At 32.2% G+C, this 23,370-nt stretch overlaps 3 protein-coding genes and 1 long non-coding RNA gene across 4 annotated transcripts; all 4 read left to right on the top strand.

The window, feature by feature from the left end:
• Positions 1-1,783: 1,783 nt before the first annotated feature.
• On the top strand, positions 1,784-4,838 carry LOC25501001 (glyoxylate/hydroxypyruvate reductase HPR3). The gene is made up of 2 exons (XM_013589541.3): positions 1,784-2,337; positions 3,967-4,838. Exons 1-2 carry the CDS (start codon positions 1,876-1,878, stop codon positions 4,483-4,485), a joined length of 981 nt encoding a protein of 326 aa, XP_013444995.1. The 5' UTR covers positions 1,784-1,875; the 3' UTR covers positions 4,486-4,838.
• A 6,049-nt stretch (positions 4,839-10,887) lies between these two features.
• LOC112417078 (uncharacterized) lies at positions 10,888-12,062 on the top strand. Its single transcript, XR_003007543.2, has 3 exons — positions 10,888-10,951; positions 11,059-11,240; positions 11,643-12,062. It is a non-coding gene; the product is annotated as an uncharacterized lncRNA (long non-coding RNA).
• A 2,486-nt stretch (positions 12,063-14,548) lies between these two features.
• Positions 14,549-16,394, top strand: LOC25501000 (glyoxylate/hydroxypyruvate reductase HPR3). Its single transcript, XM_013589540.3, has 2 exons — positions 14,549-15,203; positions 15,604-16,394. Exons 1-2 carry the CDS (start codon positions 14,643-14,645, stop codon positions 16,120-16,122), a joined length of 1,080 nt encoding a protein of 359 aa, XP_013444994.2. The 5' UTR covers positions 14,549-14,642; the 3' UTR covers positions 16,123-16,394.
• A 2,874-nt stretch (positions 16,395-19,268) lies between these two features.
• On the top strand, positions 19,269-20,580 carry LOC25500999 (glyoxylate/hydroxypyruvate reductase HPR3). The gene is made up of 2 exons (XM_013589539.3): positions 19,269-19,842; positions 19,958-20,580. The coding sequence occupies exons 1-2, from the start codon at positions 19,390-19,392 to the stop codon at positions 20,483-20,485; spliced, it is 981 nt and encodes a 326-aa protein (XP_013444993.1). The 5' UTR covers positions 19,269-19,389; the 3' UTR covers positions 20,486-20,580.
• The last annotated feature ends 2,790 nt before the right edge of the window (positions 20,581-23,370 follow it).

Below are 23,370 nucleotides of genomic sequence, written 5' to 3'. Positions count from 1 at the left end.
GTCTGAGAGTTGGTACTGAACAAGGACAACACAATCTCTCAAAGCATGGGCATGAAGATGCAGAATCCCACTAAATCCTCCTGCACCGGTTCCAAGACAAAATCTGGGAAAGGAACATTCTGATGTATGAAGAAAAGTCCATACATTGGTATTGTCCAGAAATTCATATGAAAAGCATATGCATAGCCCAGAACTTCATGTGTTCATTCATACATGATGAACCCAGATGAAGAACGTGATGAACCCAGATGAAGATCATCATGAACACAACAACATTCTGATGTTCATCAGAGATCAGAATGTTTGCCCAGAATTTCAAGTTAAAGCTTGTGGGACCCAGGACACATGGCATAACACCATTGGACACCCTACAACGGCTATATGAGCCCAAAGACTCTATAAATAGAGGGCTTGGCCTTAGCAAAACTTGCACCATTGCAAAGCATACAAGAAAACAACTTTGATTTTGTTTGAAGCTTTTGCAAACTGAAATTGATCAATCTCTAAGTCCTTCATCAACTTAGTGCAAATCAATACTCTTGTTATCTGAAGGATAACCTCTTCTTCTTCTTCCACTGTTTGTTTTACAAACATCCAACTTCCACACAAATTGTAACAAAGTCTCATCTAGCTTTTAGAGGTCCTAAAGTGTTAGGTTGAGCAAAGGTTGTAAAAGTCTAAGTGGGTAACTTAGCAAGAAGAAAAGAAACATAGTCTCATCTAGCTTTTAGAGGTCCTAAAGTGTTAGGTTGAGCAAAGGTTGTAAAAGTCTAAGTGGGTAACTTAGCAAGAAGAAAAGAAACAAATCTCATCTAGCTTTAGGGGTACTAAAGTGTTAGTTTGAGATGAGTTTGTAAAAGTCTAAGTGGTTAACTTAGCAAGAAGGTGCAAGCCTGCTGAGGCTTAGAGAATACAGGATTGTAATTGTTCAGGTGAACAAAGATTGTATGGTGCAGGACTTGAGAGGTTATCTCAAGCATCATAGTGGAAACTCTCACAAGATTGTGAGGAGTGGACTAGCCCACATTGGGTGAACCACTATAATTCTCTGTGTGTTCTTTCTCTCTTCCCTATACTCTTTAATTACAGTATACACAACACACACTTACACATTTACTTTATTAAACTGTTTATGTGTATGAACTTCAGAACGTTCTGAAGTCAGAATATTAACTTAACTATTCCAAGTAAACTACTTGAGAATCACTTTTAAGTTTCAGGTTAATTTTTAAAGGGTCACAATTCAAACCCCCCCTTCCTTGTGACTATTTTATCTACTTCAATTTTTTCAATCATTCGGATCACTAACAGTCTTATCCGATAGTAAAATGACATGCTATGGATATGGATATGTTAATTTTAGGTTCAATTTCAACTGGTGCCTTTAAATGATAGTAAATATAAATCATTTTGTAAGCGTTCTTTGAATCCTAGTGTTTCTCTGACTGTGACAGACATTGTTCAAATTTCAACGAATAAAATAAAGAAAACATATGGAAAAATAAAATTAACTCCTTTAGAAACCACTCATTTCGTCTCTCAGTAAGTATATTCTTTACTATTTTTCTTTGTATCAAATTATTTGTCACCTTTATAATACAAATACAATATTTATTATTAATTTCCACTAACATACCCTTATTTATTATATTTCAATCCTCTAACTGCAATTAACCAGAATGTTTTAGTAAAGTAAATATATTTTATTATTAAAATCAACATTATTAATTATTTCTTTGATAATGGTATAAAACTCAAATGAGACTATTGTATTTGTGAGAATGAGGGAGTATTGTTTGACTTCACTTATCATATTGATATTATAAAGTTAGATGCATTTATAATATCTACCTCATCCTTTCACTCCCTAGTACAATGGCCGATGAAACAAAGAATCTCCTCCCTCAAGTATTCTTTCACGGTCCACCCGAATTCCCCGCATACCTCAAACCCAAACCTTATCACAACTTCCATATCATAAACCCATCTTCCCTTCCCTCTCTCCACCAATTCATATCTACCAACCCTCACAACGTTTCCTCCATTACCGCCATTCTCAGTATGGGTCTCTACCCTCTCAACGCTGACATTCTCCAGTCTCTCCCTTGCCTCCGTTTCATCATCACCTCCAGCGCCGGAACTAATCACATTGATCTCGATGAGTGTCGGCGACGGGGAATCCAGGTTGCTAACGCTGGAAATCTTTTCTCCGAGGATGTTGCTGATATGGCTGTGGCTTTGTTGATTGATGTTGGTAGGAAGATTTCAGCGGCGGATGGCTTCTTCAGAAGACAGATTCAGCCGCCTGCATCTTGGGATTTTCCACTTGGTTCTAAGGTCTGCAATTTCATTTGTTTGTGTTTATGAAGAAAATATATATAGTATAAAATGTTGTTTTTTTTTTTTATTAGCAATTTGCCGATATTTTAAATAGTGCATAAAATACTTGGTGACATTTTTTCTTTAAAAAATAAAATACTTTGTCACATTTTTATAAAATTCTGTTTTTTTCTTTCTTTTTCAAATTGTTTATTGTATGCAGAGAAATCATATTTGAATAACCATTTTTTATAAATTTTGTGACAACTTTTTCTCTCATACTCACATTATCTTTTTACTTTATCTCTCTATTGCTTTGGTTTTTGCGCCACTATCTCATTTCCTTTGTAAAATTTTGGTTGTCACAAAAGTTGTCACATATATGGATGTTCAAATAACATAACTCTTGTATGTATTTGTTGTTTAAATGTATACAGGACACCTCCATTGTTGTATGTGTTTGATAAAATTAACTACAGTTGAGAAATACATATATGAAGTACATATACTCTTTAATTTAGGTGTGTCATGGTGTCAGACAGATGTTGGTGTCCGACACTGATATCTACGATTACACTAAATTATGTAGTTTTTTTTATAAATTATTATCAATGTCAAAATGTTAGTGTCGTATTGTATGTCCATGTTTCATAGGATATGACATAAGTATGTTTTTATTTAATATTGAATATTTTAACAATTAAGATAATTAGGGTAAAATTGTTGACAAAATAAATGAAGGTTAAAATTGACAAAAAAATGGTAAGTTACAAGGTTAAACCTAATTGAAACAACTTATCATAAAACACTATAAATTAGTAAAATAAACATGTCTATTTTATAAGGGGGCGAGGGGTGCCCTATTAATTTGGTAATATAGTCTGGTGACCCGATCACTTTTGATTCGAGATCCGGAGTCAGTTATCTAACTCAAGTTGGTTTTGGGGCTTTGTGTTGTGCTCTTTCGATGGTTCGGAGGTCGCGAGGTTTGTGATAGCTGCTGATCCTTCGGTTAGGTGCTCTTCGAAATGTGGCTCAGCTTGGGTGTTGGGGTCTTAGAGTTTTATTTTGAGGGTGTTCTTTGTGGGTGAGTAGTGACGATGAACGGTTGTGGATTCCATGTTTGCATGGATTGTTTTTTTGGAGTTTGTTTTAGGTGGTGATGTGTTTTGGTGGGTTTATCTTCAGGGGTGTTTTTAGGTGGTAATGGTGTACCGTCTATATGCGGCACCATTTGTATCTTGTTTCGTCCATATCTTGCATCTTGCGGGGATGACGTTTAATAATATTTGCCGATTTAAAAGAAAATAAAAAACAAATCTATTTTAATCAAATGAATTTATAAACTATAAGCCATCTTCTATGACCTCGAAATTGCGAAACAAATCTTATAGCCATTTTTGATAATCTATTTAAGTCACGTTAGAAATTCACCTTTTCAAATATATTTTAGAATATCTCTACCAACTAAGCTAAACTTATGAAGACTTATTCTCAAGGAAAAAAATATTTTGACAGGGAAAAACATATTTAACCTTACCTTTAAAATGCCACTAGTATGAAAATAGACATGTGAATTTAACTTCCTTTCATTCTAGCTGCAGTGTTTGAAGACATTTGATAATAAACATGTGACTGGTGTTTCAGATATCAGGAAAAAAGATTGGAATTGTTGGTTTGGGAAGAATTGGCTTAGAAGTTGCAAAGAGGCTTGAAACATTCGGTTGCACGTTATCATACAACTCTAGAAACAAAAAACCATTAGTTTCATACCCTTATTATTCAAGTGTTTTAGAGCTTGCAACAAACACCAATGTACTGATTCTATGTTGTGATTTAAACGACCAAACAAGGCACATTGTCAACAAAGAAGTAATGTTGGCACTAGGAAAAGGCGGAATCATAGTGAATGTTGGAAGAGGTGCTCTCATTGATGAAAAGGAATTGTTGAAGTGTTTGATTGAAGAAGAGATTGGAGGTGCTGGTTTGGATGTGTTTGAAAATGAACCTCATGTTCCTAAAGACTTCTATTCATTGGATAATGTTGTCCTTTCACCTCATTCAGCTGTCTTAACTTTAGAGTCACATATGGGTATCTGCCAACTTGTGGAACAAAATTTGATAGCATTCTTTTCAAATAAGCCTCTGATTACTCCAGTTATATAGTTTCCAATGAAGTTATGTCTAACTATAGTAGCTTGTTTTAGTTTCACCAAGAAATGCAAAGAAATTTCGTTCCTCCCTTTCGTCCTCCTGTTGAAGAACCTTCAGAAGTTCATCAAAAACCATGAAGTCTTTGACGAAATGGTGAGAAAAATCAGATGATGCTCGTTTTCATGATATAACATCACAAACATCATCTTGTTACATCTATATGGATGTCATTATTCTTATGAATTATTGTGATTCAACCTTGTTCGGATATGCTTAACTTGAGAAATACTAGAAGAGACTTAATAGTTCTAAAGATTTGTGAAATGTGAATATGACAATTCAACCTCATTCTATTTGACTTCTAACATGAACCTACTACCTTTCATTAAAAAAAAAAACATGATTCTACTCTTTTGCTCAATCTTGAATTTGATAAGTTATTGTATGATATGAAGCCTGCATTTTTCTTCTTGATTTTTCTAAATTTTCTTTGGCATTCAAAATGATTTGAAAATATCTAACCATTTCGTTATCAAAACTGAGTTGTTTCATCAACTTCATTTTTGACATCAAATGGTTCAAATCATAATTTTGATATCATCATCTTTGGACATCATGAAATTTTCTTAATAAAAAATCTATATGTTTATCATAGTGGAGTCCAATTTTTTTGATTCAAACTGAAGTTAAAGAAAATAATTTGACGATAAATTGAGGAGGAGTTGGCTCAGGGATAAAAGGTAAGGTTGAGAAGTAGAGAAACTTTCTTATAATTCTCAAAGAAGTTATAATTTGAATGCTAGGATGCCAAAACAATCGGTGGCAAACCCTATTTATACTACTTTAGTAAAGCTCCACGTTACAAAGTAGAAAGATCTAAAAGTAGTGACGGATCCAAGATTTTTTAGTAATGGGGGCGGTATATGTACAAATTTTTACCATGAAGCATATATAATATTTTATTTCTGAAAGCATAAAATATACACCGTAAACATTAATTGATTTTCTCATTTTAAATATATCTTTCAACTATTAAAAAATTGAGAAAGTGATGTGAAATCGTATGAGAGATGAATGAAATTAATATTTTTGATATTTAAAATATCGATAAATATATATCTTTATGTTAGTAATTGATTTTCGCATCAAATTATCGATGAAATTCTTAAAAGTGAAAGCTCTTTCAACTATTATATAGTTTTCAATAGTGATATAAAAAATACATCTAATAATACATATATCAACAAATATAAAACATATTTTCTTGTTTACATAAACTTAAGAGAAAAATCACTATTCCTTATTTTGGACTTTTTGTGCCACATAACATCTTTAATTATTTGGGTAAATAGTCCAACTTTATTTTGGGTAGAAAGTTTGGTTCAACTTTCATTCTAGTAAATATAGGAAGCATAAATAAATGATCATATCCTTCAAAAAAAAAAAAAAATCATATGTATAATGTACAAGTACTTATGAACAAATTATTCAAAATATAGTGGGGGCACCAAACCCCACATCTCCACACATAGATCCATCCTTGTCTAGAAGCATTGATCACATAGAAAAATCTAGAGATATATGGATACTTTAGTTCAAATGTTCAAAAAGATCTAGAAAAGTTTAGATTTCTCTAATGCTTAATTTTAACTTATTTAGTAGAGTGTCTAGAAGTTTTCTTAATATTCTTTCGTATTCTCTATATCTAAACGCTTCCATACGATTCTTCATTATTCTCCCATATGATTATTGAATCACCATATGTTTTTTATTCTTGATGCTAAGATATACTTTAACTCTAAACATGTGCCAATATTACTTCTATAATTCACTCTACGTCAATATATGTCGAACGCACTAGACAATGTGTATTGTGGTATCCAATTACAATACTTTAATCAACAAAATGCATGTAATTAATGGTCTTTGTTTGTTATAGATACAATCCAAACCATATTTAATTGGATCAATTAGATTTTTAGTATCCAACAAAATGGAGATATTTGAAGTTTTTTGGATTGATGAACGAAATAACATTACTAATTGAAAACTTACACTCATAAATAAAATAGTAAAAGTTTGAATCTTAATCACGATGTTCGCTCTAACAATTCAAGTATATTTATCAATTGAACTATGATTAATGGATGACAATTATAATCTTTAAATCAAATGATTTTTAATTTATTTGTAATCTTTGAATCAAATGATTTTTAATTTATTTATTTATACTCAAAAACTAATCCAAATCACACCACAACCATTTTAGTATGTTATTGATCACTAGAAAAATATTCTCAAACAAGTTCAAATAGTTTAAAAGGTGAATAAAAAGATGGCTGCTAAATAGACCGTCCAATTGTTTAACTGATTAGGGTGTAACTTCCAATCGACTTCTTTCACGTGTAAATCATGATGGGGTTGTAACCCCTTATCATTTTTTTCTCTAAAAAAGAAGTGTTATGAACACTATTTTTTTTAACACTTGCTTTAACACTCACTTTATTATTGAGTGAAACACACGTGAATCTCACTCTTTAGAAATGAATCTTACCGAAAAAAACAAATCCCACATGAGTTTCACCTAATTGTGTCTTAGAAAAATGTTAAAAATAAAGTGTTTTTTTGCGATAAAAATAAAATGTTCATAACATTTATCTTTTCAAAAAAATTGTCGATTTTGAAAAGTCTATTAAGCAGTCAACAAATTATACTCCCTTCGCCCCTATATATAAACCCCTTTTGTTTTTTTTTCTTCACATTTCTTAAAGAAAAGTTTTTTGTGCGATTAATGTGTCTATTTTGTATGGAAATATTACCATATTGTCATTTGTTTGTATTTGTATTTAGTTTGACTTTTCATATTTCAAGATAATTTATTAGTATTAATCAAATGTATTTTTAGGAAAGAAAAAAACAATAAATTCATCTACTAATTTGAAAAGAGATTTATATTTAGAGACAAATTTTTAGTCAAATGAGTGATTACATACAAAGATGGATGAAGTAATAAAATACTCCCTCCGTCCCAAGTTATAAGAAAAAACTCATTTTTATTTTGTCCCAAATTATAAGCTAAAAAAACTAACTTTTATCATATTTAATTATGTTATTTTAAAAAATATCTTTTACAAAGAGAAATTAAATGAAAATTTCATTAATTTTGCTCTCCCTTTCATTATATCAAATATCAATAATTAATAACCAATGAAATTTGTTTTTATGTTTTTTATAAAACTTATTCCAAGAATAACAAAAGAAAATATACTACTCAAAACTACTCCCTCCGTCCCTCAGTAAATGACCTATTTGACAATATGCATTATTGACTTAACATACTTTGACCATATTTTTCTATCAATTTACAAAGATAAATAATATCATGTAAGATGTTAGATTCGTCTCGATGAATATTTTTAAAATATTAAATTTTCATAATTTTTTTTAGTAGAGAATTGAAGATATCAAAGATAAAACATATGCATTGATACGTGTGTCGGAGTCAACTAAATGATCTATTATAGGACGGAGGAAGTACTATGGTTTGGTTGTTTTAAAAGGAGTGTTCCTAACATTTAACATTTTAAAAAAACGTGATCATATGTAGAGTCTATTGAGTGGTCAACTAATTATTATAGGAGATAAATAAACTCAATGATGCACTATCTTCATTCAACCTAAGACTATACTCAAAGTCAATGGCAAATCAAAACAGCAGCGGTAGTAGCATTGAACAAAAAATCCTTCTCAAAACATCCACATTATAAACCCTACTTCCCTTTCCTCACTCCACCAATTCATATCCACAAATCCTCAACACATTTCCTCCATCGCCGCCATTGTTACTACCGGTCTCTGCCCCGTCGACGCCAACGTTATCCGACTTCTCCCCTCCTCCCCTCTCATCTGTACCCGCAGCACCGGGGCCAATCACATTGTCCTCGACGAGTGTTAGTTCAACTAGATAAGCTCTAGTACTTATTTCAACTAGAGGCTACCATCAAAGTTGTTAAATATGGGCTACGTTGTGATTTTGATCAAATCTTAAATGGTAAATGTTCGAAGGAAAATGTCAATGAAGTCATATAGAACTAGACCTGCTAGTGATTGTGTTAGGCCTTATTTAAGCCTTAAATGGCTTATCATTTTCGACACTAGATTTGAGTTTTCAAAATGTATTGAGCTTCAAGATACATGTTACATTCCCTAAAAAAAAAAAAAAATGTTACATTAATGTTACTGTAATTCTATGGTCAAGATATATTTGATATTAATGTTATTACATGTGCATTAATATAGTTTTCAATTTGAAGACCGTTCTAATAGAAATATGGAAAATGTTAATTTGTGCCTTTAGTGCATAAGATAAGGATTTTAAAATAAAATTAAATAATAAATATTATATTGAAAATATAAGTTTTTAAGTTTTTAAGGTTATGAATGCATAATTTCTAAAATTCTTTATTTAGTTTCTTATCTTGTGCTCTTAGGGCACAAATTAACAAGACCTTAGAAATATTTGGTCATTTATGCTGGTTTCTCGACTCTTGTTACCTTTCAAGATTTATTATTTTTTCCAATGAACAACCAATTTCCTTCTGTATAAATATTGCTAATTAACCTGTAGGAGACTTTCTGTTTCAATATCTGTTTCAATTTTCAGAAACGTAAAAACTTCACTCAACACTAACTTTATTTTCTCATATAATATAATATTGATTATTACTTATAGCTTATTGCACACTCTAGTGGATGTGGGGGTCACCATACTTTAGTGAGAAGAAGTGACGGAGTCATGAATTTAGCTTACGAGGGACCGAGTTGAAAGTATAATTTATTGAAGAATAATTAAATTTTTAAATGCATGATATATACAAGATATTTAAGAAATTATAAGGTATATTCAAAATTAGTAATAGATATCCAAAATTATAAGAAATTTTAAAGATATAAGAAAGTTGAGTATCTTAAGGTTTGTCAGAAAATGACAAGACTAAAATGATATTTAAATAGCTTTGAAAGAAAATATGAAAATGAGAACGTAGGAGGACGCAATCGCAACAGGTGAACCTTTTGTAGTGGTTGAGAGTGTGAAAACAAATTTAGAAGCAACGATTCGATTTTTCTAAGATTCTTCTATAAATTGGAGAAAAAACTCTTCTCTTTTTCAATGTTAAAGATTTTTGTACAAGGACAAACATATTGAGTCAAAAGAAGATCATTATACAATATCGTATAAAAGTTCACAAAAAATAAATATTGAGACTGAAAAATACAATAACATACTACTATAGTTTTTTTTTTTTCTCAAAAGTTTTGGGGATCTTGGCCATTGCTGGTCCCCCTTCTAGTTCCTTCCATGATAAGAAGACAAATCATAAAACTACAAAAAGCATAAAATAGAATTACGCATAGCAAACAACTAGCGTATGTATAAAATAAAAGTAAGTATAAACCTCAAAACCTTATTGCAGAAAAACATAAATGAGTCTACTATATGGGGATTTCGAATAGACAATTTATCTTGTCATGGGATGGTGATTCATGTCTGAATGACCTACGCTGGAGGTTACAGGAAAGAAGATTCAATTATACATTTGTTTGTAAGGGGTGAAAATAGTATTAAAATCAAGACAAGTCAAAGAGTTGGACCGGCGCAAATGAAAGTCGACGAAAGAATGAAGTTTGATGCGGTTCAATAACCGATCCAATGTTAACTATTGTATGCTTAAAAAAAATCTTGGATTGTGCTCCTTCCAAACAATCTAAATAGTATCCAACCATACAGTTTGAACCTCCAAATTGAACTGCGTGTTCCAAAACATCAACCGCGTGTTTCAACTATTAACCCAGTTGATGTTTTGGAACATGCGGTTCAATTTGGAGGTTCAAGCTGTATGGTTGGATACTATTTAGATTGTTTGGAAGGAGCACAATCCAAAATTTTTTTTAAGCATTCAATAGTTAACATTGGATCGGTTATTGAACCGCATCAAACTTCATTCTTTCGTCGACTTTCATTTGCGCCGGTCCAACTCTTTGACTTGTCTTGATTTTAATACTATTTTTTGTCCCTTTGCGGTACTACTTGTGCTATAAAGAAATGCTTATTTTTTTATTTTATAATATTTTTTGGCCTCTAAATAAGAGTTGCACATCATTTGAAGAGACGATAAAAGAAGAAACACAAGAATTACGCAAAAAAGAACACAATTTTTTTTTTTTTTTAGAAAAAAGAAAAATAACACATACATGAATACAACAAATTATTTAATAAAAAAATAATTCTAAATTACATAGTTGCCCATCTTTTTAAAAGAAAAGGAGGTGTTTTTGGTCCAAAGCTAAAAGATGCTCAATGCTATATATATATAGTTAGGGTTTGGATAGGAACCCTAGCCGCTGCTACCCACTTTGTCCCATCCATTGGCTGCTCTTCACATTATTATCTGCCGTCAACTGGTTTAACTACACACAGGTATGTGCACCGGATCTGATTGCATTTATTCATTACAATTTCTGTCAAATCCTTTTATTATTTCTGTGTTCTTATTTTAATTTATTACCGGGAACAACTTGTTGCAGGTTCATTGTGACCTGATGCTATTCCTTGATCATGAGTTTAATTTATTGCCGTCGTCTACTATGTCCTTTCATCGGTGGTTTCTTGGTGACATCGTTATATTTTTCAATTTCAATAACAAGTGTAATTTCTCTGATTAAAAAAGCGGAAATTCCAAAGTTCAAAGGAAGGATCGATAGAAACGGTACTAAAAAATTACGTAGATTCTATGTTTCTGGTTAATTCATGGAATTGTAGTAAAGACATTCAATATTTCAATATTTATTGATTCTGATCATGTATATAATTATCGTTTACATGGTTGTGAGTCATTTTATTTCATTTTTTGAATTTTGTGCTGAACTGCTGATCTTGTTTTGCTTTTTGAATTGGCTGGTGCATGACATGCTGCTAATTAAATGTTGAAAAAAATCTAATCACCTCGTTTCAATTGAAAATACCTAATCCATATCAATAGATACTGATACAATCTCATTAAACTCTCTTGATATTATGCCTTACTTATACAATCACGATTGTGTCACATTGATTTTTTTTATTTTTTTTTTGGAGTACTAAGATGCTTTGATTTCTATTTCTTTGGCAGGTAGATTCTGCAACCATTGACAGATTTTGCTGGTTCAAGGGTTCCATTAGCCTTGAAACGCAATCCACAAGCGTTACACAACAATCGAACTGCTGCACAGAAAATTGAGATTGAAAAATCTCGATTATTTTGCTGATTTGGAAGGAATGGAAAAATATTTGCATGTTCTTAGGATCCTAGCAAATCGAACTGCTGCACAGAAAATTGAGATTGAAAAAGCTCGATTATATTGCTGATTTGGAACGGATGGAAATATATTTGCATGTTCACATCATTATTTATGTATTATCTTCACGTGTCTTGAAGAGATCGTTTGAATGGCATAACTCAACAAAGTGTTCGATCTATCAGCTGAGAAAGTGTTTAAGTTCCTCATTGATTCTACACGAAGATTTAAGGTTCACTGGCTAGTTCAAAATGATTGCTCAATAATGTATTTTAGATTTTGTGTTTATATGTACGTAAACATATCGAATTCTGAATGACATTCTAGATTTTGATAAATGGATGTTAAGTCAGAAGTTCAAAAGAATTGCTCCAAAATTTAATATAGATTTCATGTTTATGTTTACCGTGAAATTATCGAATTCTAGTAATCACATATTAGATTTTGTTATTTTATTATCGAATTCCAAATTTATTGATATTTAGTGATGACATTATAGATTTTGATATTTATTGATAATGATCATGTCTCAATTATCTTTTAAATAGTTGCCAATCCATTTGGGTTGGTATGATGTTGTTGACTATGGACCTTAGAGCGTGCCAATTTCGATGGCTAGTTTGACATTAAAAAAAAAAAAAAATTAATTATGGTTCAGTTCATTTCATTTTATGAATTCAAAAATTTTTCCTAGAGCGTTGCGTATCGACCTCCCCGATGATAAGGTTTTATGTAGATGGGGAATCAACCACCCTTAATTTGGTTTGTATGAAATTAGACCCAAGATCGAAATTGAAAGTCATTGGTGTATCAATGTACCTACTACCTCGATGTTTTCACCTAAAAAACTTATTAGGACACCTCGATATGGTAACAAATTAAGTTGAGACTGGTAGTCCTAGTTACTTATAGGCGTCGCTGAAAATGACGTATGCTGAACTTTCTTTATCGATCAGACTCCTCCTTGAGACGACCATCAGGATGTCCTATAACCGGTCTATTCCCATGTAATATTTATTCAAAGAATGTACTCGAGGGGATGTTATTATTGACATGCGTAACACAAACAAATTTTGCAGCTCGAACATACTTATTTCTCGCGATGTTATTGGTCGATCCTTCTGTAACTCCTCCTAAGGAGTCCTAATATGAAAATGACATCCCGTGCTGGTGGCGTGGTCCTTATGGATCTTTGTTCGTGAGGGCCATATCACCTCTCTAGTATAAATTGATATAATTTTTGTAGTCTTCAAATTTTTGCAAAGGGATAGATCATTCAATAAATTGGGTTTAACTCAAAAATAGTATTGGACGCCTTCAACAAAGATGCTACAAAATTTTGACATGTTATATTAGCTTGTAGACGTAGTTGTGCAGCTCAATTCATAAATTCTTGTGTTGAGTTTAGTTAGAGACAAATAAATACGGAGTAAATCCTCATTTGAGTCCCTGAAATTGTACCTCGCTATCAGACACGTCCCAAGATCAAGAAAAGTTATTAAAAACTCCTTCATTATTAATTATGGTAGTCTAATTTGTTCAAATCGTTAAATTTCCGTTAACGGGTGATGATGTGGCATTAACGATGACGAGGTATCATTTATTTTAGCCATGTCACATGCTTGTGTGTGATACCAGGACCAAATTGAAGAGAATTCCTTTCATCTTCTGCAGAAAAAAAAGGAACACAGTCAAATATTCATCTTCTTCCTCCACTCTCCCTCCATGGATTTCAAGAGTTTTTGATCCAATATTCAAATCAAGATCTACCTTTAATCAAACAAACACATGTATACCCAATAATCTAAATACAAATGGCTGATATCACAACAAAAGCATAACAAAAGGGGATCGAAAGAAGAATTGAATAAAAAGAGTACTAAATGAGGAATCATTCTACAAGACTCAATCCAGAGTTTAGTCATCCAAAACCTACAAAAAAAATCGAGTAAACCCTCATTTGGGTCCCTGAAAGTGTACCTCGCGATCAGACATATCCCTGGATCAAGAAATCGAACCATCATCTTCTTTCTCAAAACCAAACATCAGCAACATCATCAACACCACCATCATATTCTTTCTGAAAACTAACAACATACATCAACTCTCTCATACGTAGGGTTCTTCATTTTCTTTGTTGTGTATGTGATTGTTGTGTTTGTGCTATTGGTGTTTATTGATTTTCTTTTCTGTTGTAAATTCCAGAGAAAGAAAACATTTTCGAAGACTCTACACCTTTAGTTTGTTGGGTGAAATCTAAGAAAAATGAAAAATATTGGTTTTTGAGATGTGAGATTTGAGAAAAATTGAAATTTGTTCAGGCAGGTGATGTTGAGATCTAAGGTGTTTTTTCAGGTGGGTGATTTTAGATTTTAAAATGCTATTCTCTCTACTATTATGTGTGCAAAACCCAGGTGATTCTAATCTTAGAATGGAGGAAGAAGATGAAGATTTGAGTTTCTTCTTCTTTTTCCAGAAGTTGAAAGGGGTTTTGTTATCAGTTTCGTCCCTCACCAACATGGACATTCCATGTAAGCATCTAGCATGACAAAATTAAATGACACATCATCAAAGTTAATAGAAGTTTAATGTTTTGGATATGTATGACTAACGAAATAGACATTGAGAGAATTTTTGGTTCGTTTTCCTAATCCATGGATGTGACTATTTGCGAAGTACACTTTCAGGGTTTCAAATGAGAGTTTACTCAATAAATAAGTTTGCTCATGCATTAACAACATGCATTACTTATTCTCATGTACCAACATGCATAACCCTCCTTCTTATTAGAGAAAAGCTTATAGACATATTTCCCTAAATAAAATTTATTGAATATGATTCTGTCCCCACATATCAAAACATCAAAATCAATACAACAACCATCCAACTCAACCCAACCTAACAAAGCAAATATGGCAGATCTAAACGAAAGCATAGAAGAATCTCAAGAAAATAATAATCTCCCAAAAGTATTCCTTCATGGTCCACCTGAATTCTCCTTCATCCTTCAACCCAATCCTTCTCATAATTTCCATATCTTAAACCCTTCTTCTCTTCCTCCTCTCCACCAATTCTTATCCCTCAATCCTCACCATGCCTCCTCCATTGCCGCTATTGTTTGTACCGGAGGCTACACCGTCAACGCTGATGTTCTCCAACTTCTCCCCGCCCTCCGTCTTGTCTGCACCCCCAGCGCTGGAACTGATCATATTGATCTCTCCGAGTGTCGGCGTCGGGGAATTCAGGTTGCAGGAGCTGGAAATCTTTTTTCTGAAGATGTGGCGGATATGGCTGTTGCTTTGTTGATTGATGTCAGCAGGAAAATTTCAGCTGCGGATCGGTTCTTGAGAAGACAAGTTCAGAATGTATCTTGGAATTTTCCACTTGGTTCTAAGGTCTGCAAGCAATTATTTATTAATTTATGAAGAAAATATTTTGCATAAAATGTATTTTTCATATGATACAGATACAGACTAAAATGTCTCTTTCATACGATGTAGATAAGTATTTAATTTAATAATTTAGGTGGTACACAAGATATTCGGTATCAGTTTTTATGATCCAAATTTTTTTATATTTACAACTGTTTGTTGTATTCTTTTTTTTTTAGTGACCAAGTTTAAACCTCAATCTTACATATATTATGCATTGTTCCTAGTAACTGAGTTAAGCTCACGAGGTTTTATTCTAGTCAAGTCGTGTTTATTTATTTATTTTAACACAAAAGTCAAGTCCTTTTTATAAAATGTTTGTTTCACATGATACATGATGATAAACATGTGACTGGTGTTTCAGTTAACAGGAAAAAAGATTGGAATTGTTGGTATGGGAAGAATCGGCTCAGAAGTCGCAAAGAGGCTTGAAGCATTCAGTTGCATGATATCATACAACTCTAGAAACAAAAAACCATTAGTTTCGTACCCTTACTATTCCACTGTCTTAGAGCTTGCAACAGACACCAATGTACTGATTCTATGTTGTGATTTAAACGACCAAACAAGGCACATTGTCAACAAAGAAGTCATGTTGGCATTGGGAAAAGGAGGAATCATAGTGAATGTTGGAAGAGGTGCTCTCATTGATGAAAAGGAATTGTTGAAGTGTTTGATTGAAGATGAAATTGGAGGTGCTGGTTTGGATGTGTTTGAGAATGAACCTCATGTTCCTAAAGACTTCTTTTCATTGGATAATGTTGTCCTTTCACCTCATGCAGCTGTTGTAACTTCTGAGTCTTTGATGGGTATCCGCCAAATTGTGGAACAAAATTTGACAGCATTCTTTTCAAATAAAGCTCCGATTACTCCGGTTATATAGTTGATTGGATGCGTTATGTGTATTTGGAAATCTCAAATTCAGTGTTATCATTCGCCGTGTGTTTCCTTCATCCCACCGCGTTACCAAGTAGACTATGAAATGTTTTTCACATTTTTTTTGTTCCTATGTTGCATCCTTTTGAACATGTTTGTTCTTATGGTGTTTTTAGGTCAAGTTTGTAATGATCGATATGCGCTACTAGTTTGAGAGATCGGCTATGAAGAATGTTAAGTTCAGAGTTTATTAAGTATCAAATTTTAGTTATTTTTATATGGTTCGTGATCAATAAGTTCATTAAGGTGTATAAATAAAATAATTCTTCAACATAGTTCAGTCGAGTCGTCATTGAGGAGAATGGAGTTGAGGATGTCATGTGTAAGAATGGCGTATACTAGCGTACATTTACGGGAGGACAACTGCGTTGAGATGCTTCCATATATCTAGGTCGTTGTTTTTAGTGGTGTCCACTTTTTGACCTACCTCCTCATCAGTAGGTGGGATGATGTGGTCAAGCACGTTATGAATGCATGTTTGGACCTTAAGCAATGCTGATCATGAGAGATAGAGGTTGAAATCGCTATCCAATGTCATCGATGTGATGGATTTAACTTTGGTGATGGCAAAAACAGGTGAAATTTTGATGGTGCCCGTTGTTTGTGGTTGTGCCGGCAGATAGGGAAAAGTTGGATCGAAACCTAGTTGATACCATATAAGAAATATGTTTACCATCATAAGGCAATTCTCGATGGGCAAAATTGCATTATGTAATCCTAATCATGGTTCATAATGTGTAAACCATTGAGGTTCCTGTTAAAACCTTTATCTTTTCACACTTTACTTTTCAGCAATTTACTTTCGAGTCTTCTAAAGCTTCAAACATTTACAATTTGAAGCCTTTAATGTCAAGCAGCTTTCCACTTGGTTGAACCTTTTTACATTTCAAGTCAATTTATGTTCTTTGTCAATCTACTTCCAGTCCAATTATTTTTCTTGTTTAATTTGAACGCAATATTTTATTTGCTTTTTGTGTCTTTAATTTCTATTTCAAACTAGTAACTCTCAAAGTCACATCCCTTCTAGACCAAAAACTTTATAAAACACACACACGAGTAAGGTCATTTAGGTTATCAATCAACTCGTTCAAGATCTTATACGGTTAACAAATGAAACATTAATATATTTTTTTAACAGCAAAATTTAGTAATGATTAAGTCCTTGCACAAACGAACAGGTACTAATAAACATAAATTATAAAATCAAGGCGTCATATTAAGCGGAACACCTAAAAGAAAACCATATCAACACCTATATTAAGGGCTACCACCACCACACAAAAAAAAAATATAACCACCAAAACCAAAATCAAAGTTAAAACCTCACGCTTTCTCGCAAGTGACCACGGACAGAAAATTCAATCAAATATCGAATACTACTCACCATAACCCCTCCAATAAATCATCCCAGTGATCAAACCCCTTAAAATAGAACTTCAACACCACAGTTGAGCCCAATTAAACACTAGAGTATTGACTAATGACTTATTCCAAGTAGGGGTGTTCGCGGTGCGGTTTGGTTCGGTTTTGAGGTTAAAAGTCATTCGAACCACAAAATAAATAAGTATGCGGTTTGGTTTGGTTCGGTTTGCGGTTTTTCTTTTAGATTGGTTCAGTTTTGAACACCCCTAATTCCAACACTCCTTCAGTTTCCCCCACACCACTGGACCCCCGATACGTTGGAGATGACACCATAACAAACCCAAAAACTTAAGTCACGACACTGACTTTCGATCTCGAATCAAAGCGATCGGTCCACCAGACTCCATAAACAAATTATTAAGGCACCCCTCAACTCCCAAACACCAAAACAATCCCAAAAATTTGAAACTAACTAACTCCTGATCTCGAATCAAAAGCGATCGGCCCAATAGAATTTAGGAAACAAATTCTTATGATAGACAATCGGTGGAAAGGTAGCACAACCAAAATAGATTGGAAATAAGCCAAATAAAAACCCAAAACCGGCAGAAGCCAACATCAGCGAAGGTGCAATCATATTTAGGGTCACTTACGAGCGGACGCAGGTTTTTTTTTAGAGAGAGAATATTAAATGGTTTAACTGAAGCGAAGAAAAGAAAACCAATAAAATCTCTCAAAGAAAAAGAAAAAAAAACCAATAGATAAAAGTAAGTGTGGACAGTGGATAAATGAAACATTAATGGAAAATGTTAACGTGCTCATAAGGCACAAGTTAATGAGTTATAAGTGAAAATAATTTGTTGTAATTAATGCATTTAAATATAATTTTTTATTTTTGATCAATTTAATGCACAAAATACAAGAGAATGTTTCTATTTTAGATTGGTTAATATGTGTTCTAAGGACATAACGACTAATTTATCCAACATTAATTACTGGTTGAATTTAGCACACTTCACCGTTAACCAAAAATCGCTGTAAACGACAAGAAAAGTGCATACTGAAGTGGTCCATCAAGCACTCTTCCAAATTCACAACTATAGGTTATGTCCATATCCTAATGTCGTCATCTGTTTATGATAAAACAAAGAATCACATGGCAAAATTTCTCAACTTTTAACTCAATACAAATAACAAATTACATTGTATAAATTTCACGCAATATTAATTTTCAGCTTCGAGTTATTTTCCATTATTCCGAATTCGGGTGTATCAAGTGTCCAAATTTTCTCATAAGTTTTATATTTAACTTGAGTTTACAAACCACTTGAACTCAATTTGTTTTCTTTTTTTAAATTGTTCTTTGATAACATGTTTGCATCCAAATTTGATGTGGAGATAAACGCACAATTGAAAAACTCTACCTACAATTACAATTCGTAGCTTCAACAAGTTTTTAATGTGATTTTTAAGTTTACTAAACACGTGTTTTCTTTTTATCGGGTGAGCTCAAGAGTCTAACACATCTAAACTTATCATTAAAAAAAAAAAAAAAACTAATGATTGAAACTCAAGCTATGAAGCACGAATACGAACACAGACACGACACGGATATCGACACAGCTAAAATATAAAAAAAATTAAATAATTCAGTGTAATTATAAGTGTCGGTTCAGAAATAACATGTATCCGACACCGAAATACGTCTAATCTAAGGCATGTTCGCGCTTCATGGAAGTCAAGTGATACAGAGAAATAATTAAGAGGAGTTTCTAGCCACAGTTTTGAGTGTCATCCAAATAAAAGTGCTAAGTTCATCCCTTTCTCAAACACCACAAATCCTTAAAATTCAATGGCCAAAGACCTTCCAAAAGTACTTGTTCTTGGTCCACCAACATGTTTCTCCACCTTCGAATCACTCTACTCTCACAAATTCAATTTCCTAAACCCCAAACCCTCAGGCCTATCACTGCAACAATTCATCCTTTCCCACAACCACAACCCATCAACAATTCCCGCCATATTCTGCAGCGCCGCATATTCCATCACCACCGACGTTCTCAACCTTCTTCCCTCGCTCAGTCTCGTCGTTACTTCCAGTGTTGGAACTGATCACATTGACCTTAATGAGTGCCGTCGTCGCGGAATTCAGGTTGCCGGTGCTGGAGGAGTTTTCTCGGAGGATGTGGCTGATGTGGCAGTGGCGTTGCTGATTGCTGTCATGAGGAAGGTGACGGTGGCGAATCGGTATGTGAGGACGCGGCGGGAACGTTCTGATCCTTGGGATTTCCCTCTTGGATACAAGGTTCGCATTTTCATTGCTTTATTTTATTTTTTATATATAAACATTTTGTCTTGAATAATACTGATTCGTCACACAGCCAAACATGTACCAAAGGTTTTGTTTTTCATTGTTTTAGTTATCAGGCAAGCGAGTTGGAATTGTTGGATTAGGAAGTATTGGCATGGAAGTTGCCAAGCGACTCGAGTCATTTGATTGCATTATCTCGTACAACTCTAAGCATCAAAAAACATCAATTTCGTACCCTTTCTATTCCAATGTTATTGATCTTGCAACTTCTAGCGACGCACTTGTGGTATGTTGTGCACTAAACAACCAAACACGACACATAGTAAACAAAGATGTCCTTTTGGCATTAGGAAAAGAAGGGTTTATTGTAAATGTTGGAAGAGGTGGTCTTATTGATGAGAAACAATTGATCAAGTGTTTGATGGAAGGAGAAATTGCTGGTGCTGGTTTGGATGTGTTTGAGAATGAACCTCATGTTGATGAAAAGCTATTTGCAATGGATAATGTGGTTTTATCTCCACATTCTGCAGCTTTTACTGTTGAATCTACAACGAGTTTGTGTGAACTTGTGGCAGGGAATTTAGAAGCTTTCTTCTTAAATAAGCCACTAATTAGTCCAGTGATGTTGGTTGAGTAACTGATTCTCTCATGGGATTTGGACTATATGTACTTAAAGAATAACTTTGTATAACATGAATTTTATGAATGTAATGATTTTAATCTATTTATCAATTCTTTTCAATTATATTTTGTTATAAAATTGTAGGATTGTTATGGTTTAATTCTTTTGCTGCTGTTTAAAAATAACTCACTCACACAGAGTCACCGTCAAAATCCACTTCTTGATGGATTGGTAAGTCTTTGTACTGCTCAGATGTTGAGAAATATGATAATTTACTTTAATGAAAATAGGTGAGGCCTAGGTTGCCTTTGAAAACTCATGGGCAATTTACCCAAACCAATCAAAAGTTTCCATGTGTACTCCATTAGAATAATAACATTTATTATTTTATTTTGCAAAAATTTAGCAAGTATTTTATTATTTGCATATTCACCTCATCTTAAATTAATAATTTTTTACAATTTAAACCATCATAATAATTAAATTTCACTCTCCAAACCTCTTTTTTAGCTTGGCAAAAATCATTAAAAATTAAAATTATCATCCCTGCGAATCGAACCTGAGTGCTCCCACCTATTTAAAATGTACTCTAGAACCACTTGATCAATACATTTTTTATGAAATAATTTGGAATTCAAAATTATGTTATTAGTGAGCAAATTATTTTATTTTTATTTGCAGTGCCTTTATAACCTAGCTTTAGTGAAAAAAAAATCATTTTATGTGTGTATAATTATGAAGTAGTAAATTTTTCTTAAGAAAAATGAATTCATTCAATTGATTTTTTATATTTTAAATATCATTCTTTTTTATAAATTCATACGTTTATATAGATTCGATGACCTACAACAATGTTTCATTTGTGATCCACCGAATTATGATTTATTTTAGGTATTATCTTTCATTTGGATCAGATAAATTGTTTAAAGGTAATATTTTTTTTTTTTTGCAAGGTCTTATAAGTTATAACCTAGCTTTAGTAAAAAAAATCATTTTATATGTGTATATTTATGAAATAGTAAATCTTTCTTAAAAAAAATGAATTCATTCAATTGATTTTTTATATTTTAAATATCATTCTTTTATATAAATTTATACTTTTATATAGATTCGATGAACTACAACATTGTTTCATTTGTGATCAAACGAATTATGATTTATTTTAGGTACTATCTTTCATTTTGATCAGATAAATTGTTCAAAGGTATTAATTTTTTTTTTTTTGCAGTGTCTTATAAGTTATAACCTAGCTTTAGTATAAAAAAAAAAATAATCATTTTATATGTGTATATTTATGAAATAGTAAATATTTCTTAAAAAAAAAAAGAATTCATTCAATTGATTTTTTTATATTTTAAATATCATTCTTTTATATAAATTCATACTTTTATATAGATTCGATGACTGATGGGATAAAACCGCAAGTGCACGGTTCTACCAGAATTCAGGGCATTACAAAGGCAACATGTGGCATAAAAACATTACTTTATATTTATATACTATTGATTTTACTGTTCATTTAAAATATTTTATTTGCTTAATTGCACTTTTGGATCCCTATCTTTCCAAAAGTTGCGGTTATGGATCCCTAACTAATTTAAATACAAAACAGTCCCCTATGTTTTGATACTTTAGCAGTTTTGGACCCCCAAGGCAAAAATAAATAAAAATTGACAAGCGGCACCTCACTTAGGGTGCCACGTCAGCGTTGACCGAGTCAACAATGGATTGGGGTCCAAAATTGGCAAAAAATCAAAACATAGGGGGCTGTTTTGTATTTAAATTAGTTAGGGGTCCATAACCGCAACTTTTGAAAAGATAGGGGTCCAAAAGTGCAATTAAGCCTATTTTATTTACTATTTTATCCTTTAATAATATTATATTAAATTTGAATTAGAAAAATGAAATCTCATTAAAATAGGAAATATACCACTACAACAGGAACAATACTATATATACTTTTTTTTTTTTTGACAAAATACTATATATACTATATATGAAGGGAATAGAGACTTTGGGCTGATTTTTTTATAATTTCAATTATACCCTTAAACAAATTTTCCTATATTAATGTTACATTCTTGGTGGTATTAAAAAAAAAAAAGAATTTATATTATATTTGTTAAACTACTGTGTTGTTGTGGTAAAAGATAAACATGATTTTTTTTGGGTTTGTTACAATTTTAATTTCACAAATATTTGTACTTATAATTTTAATCAAAATCAAAATTTCATATAAAATACCGTTCATAATTTACACATGTCACGTGCCCGTTTTTTCGCTAGTTATATATAGTATTTATACTTATATATAAAGAAAACCATCTCTTTCAGCACTTTTGGGCAGAATTTTTCTTTCCAAAAATACCCTTAATTTTTAATACAAACAACACATGTAACAAATAAATAAGAATAAATTTAAATATTAAAACAAATGTAACAAACACGATATGTGTGTCTGGTTTTTTTCCTTTATCATTTAAAAAGTGTAACAAACTATATGAGTATATTTAATATTTGCTTTTTTATTATCCCAATTATACCATTAAAACAAAATCCATAATCATCAATCAACAACAAGAAGATCCAACATTTTAAAAAATAAATAGATAAATTTAAAGGATTTTTTTTAAGATTCTTATGTTGTTACATAATATTTGGACAAGATTCTAATTCTCATTAATTTTTTCTCCCACGTCAAGAATATCTCTTTGCTTCTTCTAATTCATATTCATTCATTCCTTATTATTCCAATTTTTAACTCAATTCATCTTCCTATAGATTTGCATCGTTTTTGCTGAACCAAGAAGGACTGTTAAGCAGAAGAATTCCAGAATCATAGATGTAATCACAATAGTTCTCAGTGAAATGCTTAAAAAAAATTGATTTTTTTCCCAATC

Source organism: Medicago truncatula, chromosome 8, assembly GCF_003473485.1.
Source record: "Medicago truncatula cultivar Jemalong A17 chromosome 8, MtrunA17r5.0-ANR, whole genome shotgun sequence".
Classification (NCBI taxonomy): Eukaryota; Viridiplantae; Streptophyta; class Magnoliopsida; order Fabales; family Fabaceae; genus Medicago; species Medicago truncatula.
Note: the sequence above shows the minus strand (reverse complement) of the source record. Positions and strands in the feature narration are given on the sequence as shown.